Source organism: Mya arenaria, chromosome 7 (genome assembly GCF_026914265.1).
Source record: "Mya arenaria isolate MELC-2E11 chromosome 7, ASM2691426v1".
NCBI classification, from domain to species: Eukaryota; Metazoa; Mollusca; class Bivalvia; order Myida; family Myidae; genus Mya; species Mya arenaria.
Window position 1 is genome coordinate 16,070,365 of NC_069128.1, and position 13,733 is coordinate 16,084,097.

A 13,733-nucleotide genomic window follows, 5' to 3' on the forward strand; every position below is an offset into this window, starting at 1 on the left:
CATATCAAATTTTCCACTGCCGAATTATCTAAAATCATCAATCAATGGTAGTAGCGTCTCTTTAAAGTTTGATATGCAAACAAACACATTTTCTTCCATTTATTTCTCTACTAAAGAAAATTCACCCGGAAATGCACTGCGAAAAAGAGTCAGATCCTTATACTATATATAGGATGCAGGTTTTTAAAAAAACAAATCTCAGGTTAAAAAGTGTGTCCTATACACAGTATTATATGGCAAACATTTCTACAACCTATACTAAAGTGGAACAAAGGTAACATTTCAGCCAAAAGATTGGATTAATTCTAATACACATTGTAAACAAGGACTTCAGCTCTAAGTGACTTAACTTAATGGTAATATCCTATACAACTTATTGTATTGTTATTAAAGCCAACATATAAGATTAACCATGATGCTCTAATAATTAGTCAATGATGACATCACTAAATATGGCTTTGACCTGGGGTTCTAAAACCAACAATTTGCCGGTCTGGACTGATTCGAACCATGCCAGACCAATTTTAGTAACCGCAAATAGTTAAAAACTATGTCTGAAATGTGTTCATTTTTTTTAAAACATTTTCGGTCCAAAACCACAAGACAGTAAAAATTGTAATACACATACCTGGTTTGTCATTCACACATACCAAAAACTAACCAATAAAAGTGACATCACTTTATAATTAGATCTTTATTCATCAGATTAACGTGACCGGCTGCTTTGTTTTACTACGATGAGCACTAGATATCTTCTAATAAATATGAGGTTTCAATAGCACCTTTCTTAAGTTTTTGTTTGACTTGCTGAGTAGGTTGATTCCTCAGCTGCTAAAAATAGAATCTACTTGATATGGCTTTACTATAAAACTACATGTTAATGTCAAATCACCTAAACTTACATGATAAAATACAAACATGTCAGCATGTCTATTAATAGAGCAGGACTGACACTTATACGTGGATCTAATTCCCCAGTTTGGTTTATCCGCTTGGCTGGGTCCAATCCAGCAGTTTGACTTAACCGTCTATCAGCGTCAATATCTCCAATTTGGTTTATCCGTCTTGCAGCCTCATGAAGAGTTGCCGTTGTTCGAACAAGGTCATCCTCATCATCTGGTATCAATGTGTGAAACCCTGTTGTAACTATCCTGAAAAGAATAAATTACTTCCCTTTGTTTTGATGCAGCCATTATGAGAGTTCATGAATCAATCCTCTTTTTTTTTTTTTTTACTTCCCTTTACATTCAAAATGCCATTTCAGGCAAATTGACATTCAGAATTATATTTCAATGACCATAATTCCATAGCATTCCGAATACTGGAAATCCATTCAATAAACTGAGAGACAAATGGTTTTAAACAATTTTAAAATTAATATCTTTTTCATAAAAGTACCGACAGAGGAGCTTTGATTGACACAATGCACTGTCCCTCTCAAAGTAGGCAATGTTTATAAATATCATTTGACCTGGAACACATTTTATACAATGTTACCTTGAGCATATTGTATTTATTAATGTTATCTGGAGCACATTTTATACAATGTTACCTGGAGCATATTGTTTTTATTAATGTTATCTGGAGCATATTTTATACAATGTTACCTGGAGCATATTGTATTTATTAATGTTATCTGGAGCACATTTTATACAATGTTACCTTGAGCATATTGTATTTATTAATGTTATCTGGAGCACATTTTATACAATGTTACCTGGAGCACATGTTATACAATATTACCTGGCGTATAATGTATATAATGTTTCCCTGGAGCATAATGTGTATAATGTTACCTGGAGCACATTTTGCAGAAAATTCTATGAGATCTTGCAGACAGAACAGAGATGTTGTTATGGTAACACTGTATTAGGTAAGCCAGAATGCTGTGTCGATTCTGACCATTGACTGCTTCAAACTGGGGGTGTGGGCCATCACGATGCTCGGACTGCTCCGCATTAAAACGTCTAAGTGTGGATTCCGATAGAGGGGATGTGCTGAGCGCTTGTGGCTAAAATAGAACATCTCTTTAGGCCGATATGTAGTTGTACACTCATTTCTTATAACAGAAACTACTATACAGTCAAACCCTATACAGTCAAACCCTGTACAGTCAAACCCTGTACAGTCAAACCCTATACAGTCAAACCCTGTACAGTCAAACCCTGTACAGTCAAACCCTGTACAGTCAAACCCTGTACAGTCAAACCCTATACAGTCAAACCCTGTACAGTCAAACCCTGTACAGTCAAACCCTGTACAGTCAAACCCTGTACAGTCAAACCCTGTACAGTCAAACCCTGTCAAACCCTGTACAGTCAAACCCTGTACAGTCAAACCCTGTACAGTCAAACCCTGTACAGTCAAACCCTATACAGTCAAACCCTATACAGTCAAACCCTATACAGTCAAACTCTATACAGTCAAACCCTGTTGGCTCTAACTCGCTTGGCTCGAATTACTCGTTGGCTCCAACTGGATGTTAAGGACCAATCTCTATATACTGAAGGTAAGCATTCCTGTTTGGCTAAAATTTTCCGAGACTTAATGTTTTTTTTCGCCATCCCATGGAGTTCCAGTCAACGGGGTTCGACTCTAGGTAAAGGTATTATATGTATAAATATAACTCAAAATGGTTCGACAATGATGTTGACAATGAACGAAATCCCTGCAAAAAGTCTCTGTCCACCATATCTTAGTTTACCAAAGGTTATAACTTAACAAGACTATCACAGGAAACAATGTATGCCCCCCAACCGAAGGAGGAAAGAGCAAATTGGAAAACAACTTTGTGGAAATTCTTTTTTTGTCTTTTACAGTCTTTTGAACTATATTATAACTGTTATTTAAGGCAAAGAAGATGATGGTGGACAAAAACATCAACATTCAATGTAGAGAGGATTTTGTGTTAAGGGATTTTGAAATCATTTATTATGTCATTTGTGGCATAAAAGAGTAGGCGTAGGTATGTGCAAATTGGAGGAGTATAATATAGCTAACTAAATTAGCCAAGAAATGAAGCCTAAATTAGTAACTCTCAGATTGATTTTTAGTCCAAAAGATCACCTGCATGACACAGACTCATTTTTCTTGACTGGTTTAAAGATTTTGGCAGAAGAAAAACGGACTGTTCGCCTTTTCTTCTTTCTTTTTCATCATTGGAAGATTTATTGGTTAATTTGAAGTGAAAATTGGATTGGTTCAGCATCATATATAATTTAGAGGCAGAAAATTACTGGCTCCTTGATATATGGAGTGTGGTTAGAGATTACTTTACCGAAACTCCTATGTCTAACTCCTCGCTAACTTGCAGAGAGAAATATTTGAAGTCTTGAAGTTGGAAGACAAATATCCCGGGGAAAAACTCTAGGAAAATACTGATTACAAGTAAATGGAAATGATTAGCATTGAGCATCTAGCTAGGCTTTGATCAATTTTAGAATTGTAGTCGAAAATTTAATCAGCTTTGTATCATGATATTTTAAGTGGAAACAAGTATAGCATTGACCATGGAGCTAGCTTTTAATCAATCAGAAAAAATAATCAACTTTGTATCATATTTATGATTTTTTTTTAAAAATTGCCGTTTTTTTTTTTTTAAATAATAGTTAAATATTTTATTGCTTTGCTTCATGTTACTTAATGTTTAACATAACTAACTGGGCGATAATTTTTTTTTTTTTTGTTATGATTCAATTTCAGGCCGCTAATTAAAAGACGATGGACAGTTCTGCTTTATAGTTGAAAAAATAACATATAAACAGTACATCTATTTAGCACATAATATTTACATTAACATTAACAGTATTCATCAAATTATAAAAGCTGATGAAGATCGTTTATTGCCCTAATCTACAATGTACAAAACTAGAACATGTCCTTTTGAAAAACAGTTTGAAGGAAACTTCTCAAATAGATTGAAAGTTTGCATTGAGAATGCAAAAAAGCACGTGAAGAGTGATCCTATGTTGAACTTTTTGAAAGTTATAGGTAACTTTACAGAAGATTATGCATTCTGCAACGGACATCATTGTTTACTAGCAGGAATTTTAACATAATTTGATTGTCGTGTGATCATTCGCCACGTGTCTTTAACTACCAAATTTCTTCCAAGTTTTACGGAACCACTGTGAAATGGGCTTTAGACTCCAGTGATAGGCAAGCTGTATTTACAATTCAGCTTAAATGATTTAGTACTAACTAACAAGACCTTTCTGAGTTAAGACTTACCTCATGGTATATGGAGGCCTTTGAAAGTACCGGTACCCTGAACAGCTTGACCTTTGGGGAACCATCCGGGTTGCATGTCTCCTGAAAAACAAGATTATTACATCTGATAAGGGAATGGAGTCATAAAAAAGGGAATAGAAAGGGGATGCCAGGATTGATGGTTTTTCAGTCAGCAAATAAACTCAAATATAATTTTAGCAAGAGTTCAGGGTAATTTTAGCCAGAGTTATGGGTAATTTTAGCCAGTTATGGATAATTTTAGCAAGAGTTATGGGTAATTTTAGCCAGAGTTATGGGTAATTTTAGCCAGAGTTAAGGGTAATTTTAGCCAGAGTTATGGGTAATTTTAGCCAGAGATATGCATAATTTTAGCCAGAGATATGGATAATTTTAGCCAGAGTTATTGGCCTTGCTACACATTATTAATGGGAATATTACAAGTGGCATAATCTTTTGTGAATATCTTTTAACAATTTTACTGACCATTTACAAGCTTGGATTTTTCAAAGTTATAACTGATCCATTAATCTGTATTATGTCACTCAATAATTGACATGACACTGACCCGCTCCGATACTTCACAGTTAAACCAATGGAGAGAAGTATTAGTCATGTGATAACGCTGGATGTACAAATGCACATGAACTTTGATTCCTTCATTATATTATTTCATTTAACATAGTAGGTTATAATTGTGGGCGGTCTTAATCCGATTTCAGCAGGATATCCATAGATGTAACAAGAACTCACTTAGTTTTCCCGTGATAATGTAATGTAATGATTTACAAATAAAAACTAATACTTATAGGCTATTGAAATTCATGTTACAGCTAGGGCCGGTGTTTAATATTGTTTTTTTTTCTTCTTTATTTGAGTTTATCAAGGTCTGCTCATGCCCATTGGCTGCATTATGGCTTGACCCCGCCGTGACACCATCACCACTTTAAAATGGGTTTAAATGCCATAAGTGACATGAGTTAGAAGTGACAGCAATTCGCAGCCAAATCCAGACATTGGAAGACTTAAAGAAACAGAGTGAGATACAAAAGATGCGGGTGAAGAGACCTCTTGGTTCTTTAACGTGCTCGGTGTAAAGCACCGATACATGGGATACAACTTTCCTGGGGTGAACAAGTACTGAGTACACCACTTTTCCAAGCACTACCCTTTAAATGCTGAGTACCATGCGACTTGTACTAACATTTATGTCCTTCGGTATGACGCCGCCAGGGATTGAACCCACGACCTCCTGGCTCTGTAGGCGGATGCCTAAACCACTAGGCCATGGAGACGATTTAATATTGATTTAATCCTTATCCTTAGATATGCCTCTGTGATTCAATTCAGCTTATTGGTCAGTTAAATATACAGGCCAATCAAAACACTTAGTTTCTTATCTTAAATTTAAGTTCTTTTATTGAATACGGCACCCGGTCAACAATTCTATTATTTTTTTAGTTAGGTGTGTCTATTAAAATGTTACAATGTTGTTTGTACCAAAGGATTATATTCTAATTAGCTTGGGGAATTAAAATGTTCATAATTCCTGGCTTCAACTGTTGGGCAAAAATAGTCTCTAATATTGTTAAGCATAATGTTGCCTTTTTAACATTTTAAGTCCTCTGGTCTGGTGCAGACATCTCAGTCCACCGTCCCTCATTATCCTTAACATTATGTTTATGGTTTCTAAGTTATATTTCTCGAAAGAAATAATTACATAAATATTCTTTAATTACAAAAGTCGGAATATGATACCATGACAATTTTATAAAATATGGCGCCAGCAGAACGACAGAAATTCTTGATTTATAAAAAGAGATTACATTCCGAGAAAATATCATCAGTTGCAAAGGAAAGATCGGCACGCTATCTGTCACTCTAACAATTCAATCTTATACACCCTAGCCATGCGCTTAATAGTATTGCAGTGCAAAAAAACTTGTCGATCTCATGTTCTATAATATAATTACAGTGATTTAGCCGTTCTCCAGAGAACAACTGACCATGTTAATAGGAGATTATTCCTTTTTGTAGGAGGAAGATTGGAGTTTATTGCTGCATCACTATGGAACAAGGCTCTATTAGTACATGTATACTGTCGACCATAAACCATGAACGCTACAAAGGAAACCATGACAGCTACGAAAGGACCATTTTATGCCCCTTATACGGATCTATCAGTACATTATAAGCAATTACAGACACTTCATTTTTTAGAGCCACAACTCAAGAATGTCTGTGGCCAGTCAATGATAATATTAAAATGATTGATGACCATAACTTTTTTTCAAAAGTTAACAAAGGGGCATAACTCATGAGTTGGCAATGTGACACAACTTAACAATTGACCATGAGGATAACTAACAGTTTGCAAAGGTGCATAACTCAACAGTTGACCAAGGGATATATATTAACAGTTGGCCAAGAGACATAACTCAACAGTTGACCAAGGGGCATAACTCAACATTTGGCAGTGTGACATAACTTAACAATTGACCATGAGGATAACTTTCAGTTTACCAAGGTGCATAACTCAACAGTTGACCAAGGGGTATAACTCAAAAGTTGGCAATGTGACATAACTTACAGTTGGCAAAGGGACATAACTCAACAGTTTGTCAAGGGATATAACTTAACAACTGACCAAGTGATATAACTCAACAGTTGGCCAAGGGATATAACTCAACAATTGACCAAGGGGCATAACTTGACAGTTTGCCAAGGAATATAAATCAACAATTGACCAAGGGGCATAACTCAACAGTTGGCCTGGGCATGTAACTCAACAATTGACCAAGGGGCATAACTCAACAGTTGGCCAAGGGATATAACTCAAGAAGTTTCCAAAGGACATCACTCCAAATTTGGCCAAGGTGCATAACTCAATAATTGACCAAGGGGCAAAACTCAACAGTCTGCCAAGGGATATAACTCAACAGTTGGCCAAGGGATAACTCAAAAATTGACCAAGGGGCATAACTCAACATTTGGCCAAGGTGCACAACTCAGCATTTGGCCAAGGGACATAATTCCAGAAGTTTCCAAAGGTCATCACTCCAAATTTGGCATGGGAACATAACTCAACAATTGACCAAGAGATATTATAACTAGCAGTTGGCCATAACTTGACAGTTGACCAAAGGGCATCTTATTAAAGATAACCAAAAAAGACATAACTAACAATTGGTAAAAGGGTATAACTTTACAGTTGACCAAGGGGCATCTCATTACAGTCGACCAAATGGTCATAACTTACAGTTGGTATGTTGGCATAACGTGATAGTTGGCCAAGGGCATTTTTCTTAAGTCGTCCAAGGAAAAAAAACTGCTATAGTCAACCAAGAGGTATAACAGGCAAGTGACATAACACAACTGTGAGCCAAGGGGCATCACTCAACAGTTGGCCAAGTGACATAACTCAACCGTGAGCAAAGGGGCACCACAGTTGATCAAGGGCATAACTTATTAGTTGGCCAAGGGTCATATCTCAACAGTTGGCCAAGTGACATACATAACTCAACCGTGAGCAAAGGGGCACCACAGTTGATCAAGGGCATAACTTATTAGTTGGCCAAGGGGCATATCTCAACAGTTGGCCAAGGGGCATAACTCAACCGGGAGCAAAGGGGCACCACAGTTGATCAAGGGCATAACTTATTAGTTGGCCATGGGGCATATCTCAACAGTTGACCGAGGGGCAATTTTATCTAAACAGTACTGGCCAAAGAAACTATTAAAAAAAAAAAAAAGTCTGATTCAGCATATAAACTCCTGTACATTGCCATCATTTTGCAGGGTCTTTCTTCAGTGATTCTTTTCCTTTAGACCCATTTTGCAAAGTCTAGAATTTGTGATGCCACTTTTAAATCTTTAAAAGACATTAGTGAATTATTATTTTTATGTGTCGTGATATTTGTGAATTTGTAATATGATCCATTCACAAATATTAAATGTTAAACTCTTAACAAAATTTAAACAATATATCACCATCTCCGTGGCCTTGTGGTTAAGGCGTCCGCCTACGGAACGGGAGGTCGAAGGTTCGAGTCTCACAAGGGGCTTGTTCTGACATGGCCGGTTGCCAACCCAGCAGCTAGTTAAATCGGGGGGTACCGATTGCCTTCCTGCCAGGCGCCTGGCATTTGGGATAAGGAATCGGGGTAAAGATGTTCACGAATGTAGGTGTCTCATAAGCCCAACGTGCTGGCCCTTAACTAAGAGGGGTGACACTATAATAAACAAACACTTTACTTTACTTTTACTTTACTGTACAGTATTTGCAAAAGCTGAAACCACGTCTTCCTTTTTTAAGTCTCTTTGTCAAGCTATGAAAGAAAACTGGTTTCGTGACAACATATCATGTTGAAGAATATATAGTTTTATAGAGAATTAAGCTTCTTTGTCAGAAAATTAATAAAGGCAAATTTGTAATTCCAAAATGCCTTTAAAAGTTGTTTTATCAAGGATCAAAAGCGAAAATCTTAATTAATTAACTCGAGTAAAACGAACAGGAAATTTCGAATCAATACTCATTAAGGGATATAAAGACAGGAACTCACGTTTGAAATTCGATGTTCAAAGAGAAATAGCTCTGCATGGGAATTAAGAACTATATCACTTTTTTGTATCAATTCATACAGATATTTGCCTTGTTGTACTGAATTTCCCTGTTTTGTTAGTTGGAAAATACGTCAAGTAACAATGCTTTAAGGAATGAATATCATTATACAATCATATCAAAACTTTGGCAAGAACATCAAACCATCCACAAGAGGCCAACTGTCACAAAATAAGCCAATCCTTATTTTAAGAAAATCAAGTTTGATGATAAGCAGTTGAATGTTAAGCCAAATTTTAAGAGCGGACTATGTTAAGACAGTTTTTGCCAATTTAAGATTTTATAACTCTTGGGTGACTTATTGAGGTGACTGTCTGATGGCTGGTTATTGAACCTGCCAATACACAATCTGACCAAATTTGGTGAAGATAGGAAAAAGGCTGCGAAAGTAATTAATTGGACCAATTTTGGGTAATTTAGATAATTAAGGGGTGATTACTCTCAAGTGACTAGAGCAATATATGGCTGGTTATTGAACTTGTCTTAAGCATTATGCCAAAACAGGTCTTGCCCAAATTTAGTTAAGACAGGAAAAAGTTTTTTTTTAAGAGATTGGTCGGACAACACCATATTTCATGTGATTTATATAATTAAAGGGTGGTTACTCTTAAATGACTAGAGCGATATTGCTGGTTATCAAACTTGTCTAAGGCATTATGCCATGAACACATCCTGACTTAATTTGGTGAAGACTGGACAAACGCTTCAAAAGTAATTGAGTGTAGGTTATTTCTATAATTAAAGGGCAATAACTCTTCGGGAACTCGGGCAATATGGCTGGTTATCGAACAAATCAAAGAGAATATACCAATACACTTTCTGATCAAATTTGGTGATGATTGGACCCAGTCTTAATTGTTATTGCGTGGACAACGTACTGCCCAAAATCTGCCTGCACGCCCCAAATCTGCCCACCTGTATGGTTGTTAACTATCAAATGTGTATAGCTCTGACAGTAGAATGGATACACATGTGATGTACAGTTTTCCTTTCAAGATTTAAGGCAACTGTTTAAGCTGAACTTGTTCATATTTAGATAAACATCATCAAATATTTCACATTTAAAAGTTAACAATGATACGATTAATCATGTTGTTGAATTGAACAAAGTTCTGAACAATCCGCCCATTACATGTAAACAATATAATATTTAAATGAGGGGATTTTTGTTGAAATTGATGTTTTATGGCTAAAAGTGTTACCAACACTTAAATAGTGAGTTTATCAGCATTAGACATCAATTGAAAAACTGCTTTCCCATATTTTTGTCAGCAGTCTTATATCACTTGTTTCCAGACATTCACAAAAAATTGGCTCATTCCAAGACATTTTTTTTTTTGTCAAAACAGTCAATCTATGAGAGTGCAGCTTTAAGACACCATGCAAACACAAGGAGCAATATTTTAAGAATGGCCTAATCATTGAAACGTGAGCTTGGATTTTTAAACACTGGCTTAACAAAACACATCCATTACCATAGCACTGTAATTGTAACAGTTTGTAATTCAGAACTTCACAGCTTTCACATAAATTCTTGCAGTTTCTGTAAAAACCATTGGAAAACCTTACACTGGTACAGAATTGAATGCAGAACACACTTTATGACATTCATAGACATTTATGCACTTAAATTGATGCCAAAGGATGACATTCACGCACTTTATAATAAAACCCACGCATTTTGTTTTCTTCTGGCTTTAGACAAGTATTTACCAATGTATTTCAATGCCTTATTAACTGTTATTTGGTTCTGAGAGCATTCCAATAAATTTCAGCCATGTTTTGCAATAACAACATACATCTTCAACCTTTCGCATGGTGTCCCTTCTACTACAACCACATGAATTCAATTTTTACCATCTTTCACCAGAATTATTTTACCTATTAAATTTGGACACAAAAGCTATAAGAATGAGGCTGTCTTAAATTTCCTGTGATGGGTTAAACTCTGGTTATTTTGTCATGACATAATACTTGGACTTGAAAGGTACATTTTTCACATCATAAACATTATACCACCAGGTCCTGGTTTTCTATTTTAAAATGTTCCTATTCTAAGGTTTACAGATCAACCCCTGGTAACTTTAACTATTAAGAATTGTCCACATCAGGGTACAAAATAGTTTAAGGCCTCTTGATGTTGTTCCAGCTTCTCCAATCAATTGAGTGTTCCAGCTTCTCCAATCAATTGAGTGTTCCATCTTCTCCAATCAATTGAGTGTTCCATCTTCTCCAATCAATTGAGTGTTCCATCTTCTCCAATCAATTGAGTGTTCCATCTTCTCCAATCAATTGACAGTTCCATCTTCTCCAATCAATTGAGTGTTCCATCTTCTCTAATCAATTTTGTGTTACATCTTCTCCAAGCCATTGAGTGTTACATCTTCTCCAATCCATTGATTGTTCCAGCTTATCCAAACCATTGAGTGTTACATCTTCTCCAATCCATTGATTGTTCCAGCTTCTCCAATCAAATGAGTGTTACATCTTCTCCAATCAATTGATTGTTCCAGCTTCTCCAAACCATTGAGTGTTACATCTTCTCCAATCCATTGCTTGTTCTAGCTTCTCCAATCAATTGAGTGTTACATCTTCTCCAATCCATTGATTGTTCCAGCTTCTCCAATCAATTGAGTGTTACATCTTCTCCAATCCATTGATTGTTCCAGCTTCTCCAATCAATTGAGTGTTACATCTTCTCCAATCCATTCATTGTTCCAGCTTCTCTAATTAATTTTACGTTCCAGCCTCTCCAATCCATTGATTTTTCCAAATTCTCCAATCAATTGAGTATTCTAGTAAGTCCAATTCACTGATTGTTCCTTCTCGAATAATTGATTGTTCCAGCCTCTCCAATCAATTGAGTGTTACATCTTCTCCAATCCATTGATTGTTCCAGCTTCTCCAATCAATTGAGTGTTACATCTTCTCCAATCCATTGATTGTTCCAGCTTCTCCAATCAATTGAGTGTTACATCTTCTCCAATCCATTCATTGTTCCAGCTTCTCTAATTAATTTTACGTTCCAGCCTCTCCAATCCATTGATTTTTCCAAATTCTCCAATCAATTGAGTGTTCTAGTAAGTCCAATCCACTGATTGTTCCAGCCTCTCCAATCCATTGATTGTTCTTGTTTCTCCAATCAATTGAGTGTTCTAGTTAATCCACTCAATTGATTGTTTCAGCATCTCCAATCAATTGAGTGTTCCATCTCCTCCAATCAATTGTGTGTTCCATCTTCCCCAATTAATTGTGTGTCCCAGCTTTGCCAATCAATATCGTGTTCAAACTTCTCAAATCCATTGATTGTTTTAGTTTCTCCAATCTAGTTTCTCCAATCAATTGATTGTTCCAGCATCTCCAATGAATTAAGTGTTACAGCCTGTCCAATCCATTAATTGTTCTAGTTTCTCCAATCAATTGATTGTTCCAGCTTTTCCAGTCAATTACTTGTTCTAACTCAAATCAATTGCGTGTTCCAGCTTCACTAATCAATTGCGTGTTCCAGCTTCACTAATCAATTGAGTGTTCCAGCTTCACTAATCAATTGAGTGTTCCAGCTTCACTAATCAATTGCGTGTTCCAGCTTCACTAATCAATTGAGTGTTCCAGCTTCACTAATCATTTGAGTGTTCCATGGATCTGCATCTTAAATTAACTGTAAAAACAATGTAGACTTTCTGGAGGAGGACTTAACCGATCCATCTTTTTCTTTTGGTTAAATTATTCTATTGCTAACTCAAACTGAAAATCAGGTTGTTGCTTAGCTTAGAAGAGGCCCTTATGAGGAACTTACAAACAGCACTTTGCCTACCCAATGCTTTGATAGTGCTGATTAAAGCAATTAGTTGGTAGCAAGTGATACTGCTTTTTGCTGGATCTTCAGTTTCAAATCTGTTCCAGCCTATAAAACAGTCAGATATTTAAGTAAACCCAGCTCCAAAAATAACTTACAGAGATCTTCTTTTGCTTTATCCTAATTAATTGTAAATCCCTTCCAAATAGAGGTAAGTTGCTGGTAAAACCAGTCAAAATTCAGCATCCCGTCTTCTAATGCTTCTTATGCCTTCTCCAATGTAAGTCAAGTAATAGTTTTTAGCCTTATTGAAGACATACCATAGCTCCAACCTGATGTTGAGAGTAAAACCCAACTCAAATCAGTGGTACACACATTCATTTTTTCTCCAGTCCCATAACTCCATTTATAATGCAGTTAGGTGTTTGTAAAATCTGTCAAACATATGTTAGTTTACTATAAGTGTTAGCTAAAGCTGTAAGTTTGAGCCTCTAAAGCAGTTAGTTGTTAGTAAGACCTGCCTCAAATCAGTGGTACAACTGCTGATACTTCATGTTCCACTACCAAGCAATCCACCACTGACTCGACACCTGGTCTTGTGTTAGATATGTTAGTAAAAGCTTGCTGATTAAGGGAATAAGTCATTTTAGTAATTTGTTACTGATCCATCCAGCTTGATGAAACCCCGCACAACACTTGGAAAACATGACATATGTAGCTACGTAGAACTGTTGCTGCTGGCATTCTATGTTAAAAGTTAGTAATAGTTATGGCTTAGAAAAAGCACATTCATGTATAGTTTGTTAACATGATTAATATGGTCGATACTAATGTCCAATATTTTGAATGTTACCAAAGCTGGTTATACTCCACTGACTGTATATTTCCGGGGTAGAAACTATTGCACTCAGGAGTTCATTTTGTGGGGCAATGAAAACATGACACTGGTGTGGAGCTTAAACCAATGACTTTATCCATTACTCAAATATTCCATGCTATCAAGATTCCATCAACCACCATTGTCCTTCATGGTTAACATTTACAAATCTTTCATCGCAAACTTCCATTCAATGTTTTTAACCAAAAAAG

The 13,733-nt window shown here is 36.1% G+C and overlaps 1 protein-coding gene across 1 annotated transcript in view; it reads right to left on the reverse strand.

Moving 5' to 3' along the window:
• Positions 1 to 13,733, reverse strand: part of LOC128240639 (hyccin-like) — a 71,361-nt gene that overhangs the window by 9,336 nt on the left and 48,292 nt on the right. The window contains exons 6-8 of the mRNA XM_052957350.1: positions 4,231 to 4,311; positions 1,797 to 2,011; positions 903 to 1,151 (exon numbers count right to left, since the gene is read on the reverse strand). Of these exons, the coding sequence (XP_052813310.1) occupies positions 903 to 1,151; positions 1,797 to 2,011; positions 4,231 to 4,311 (545 nt within the window). The remainder of the gene's footprint in view (positions 1 to 902; positions 1,152 to 1,796; positions 2,012 to 4,230; positions 4,312 to 13,733) is intronic.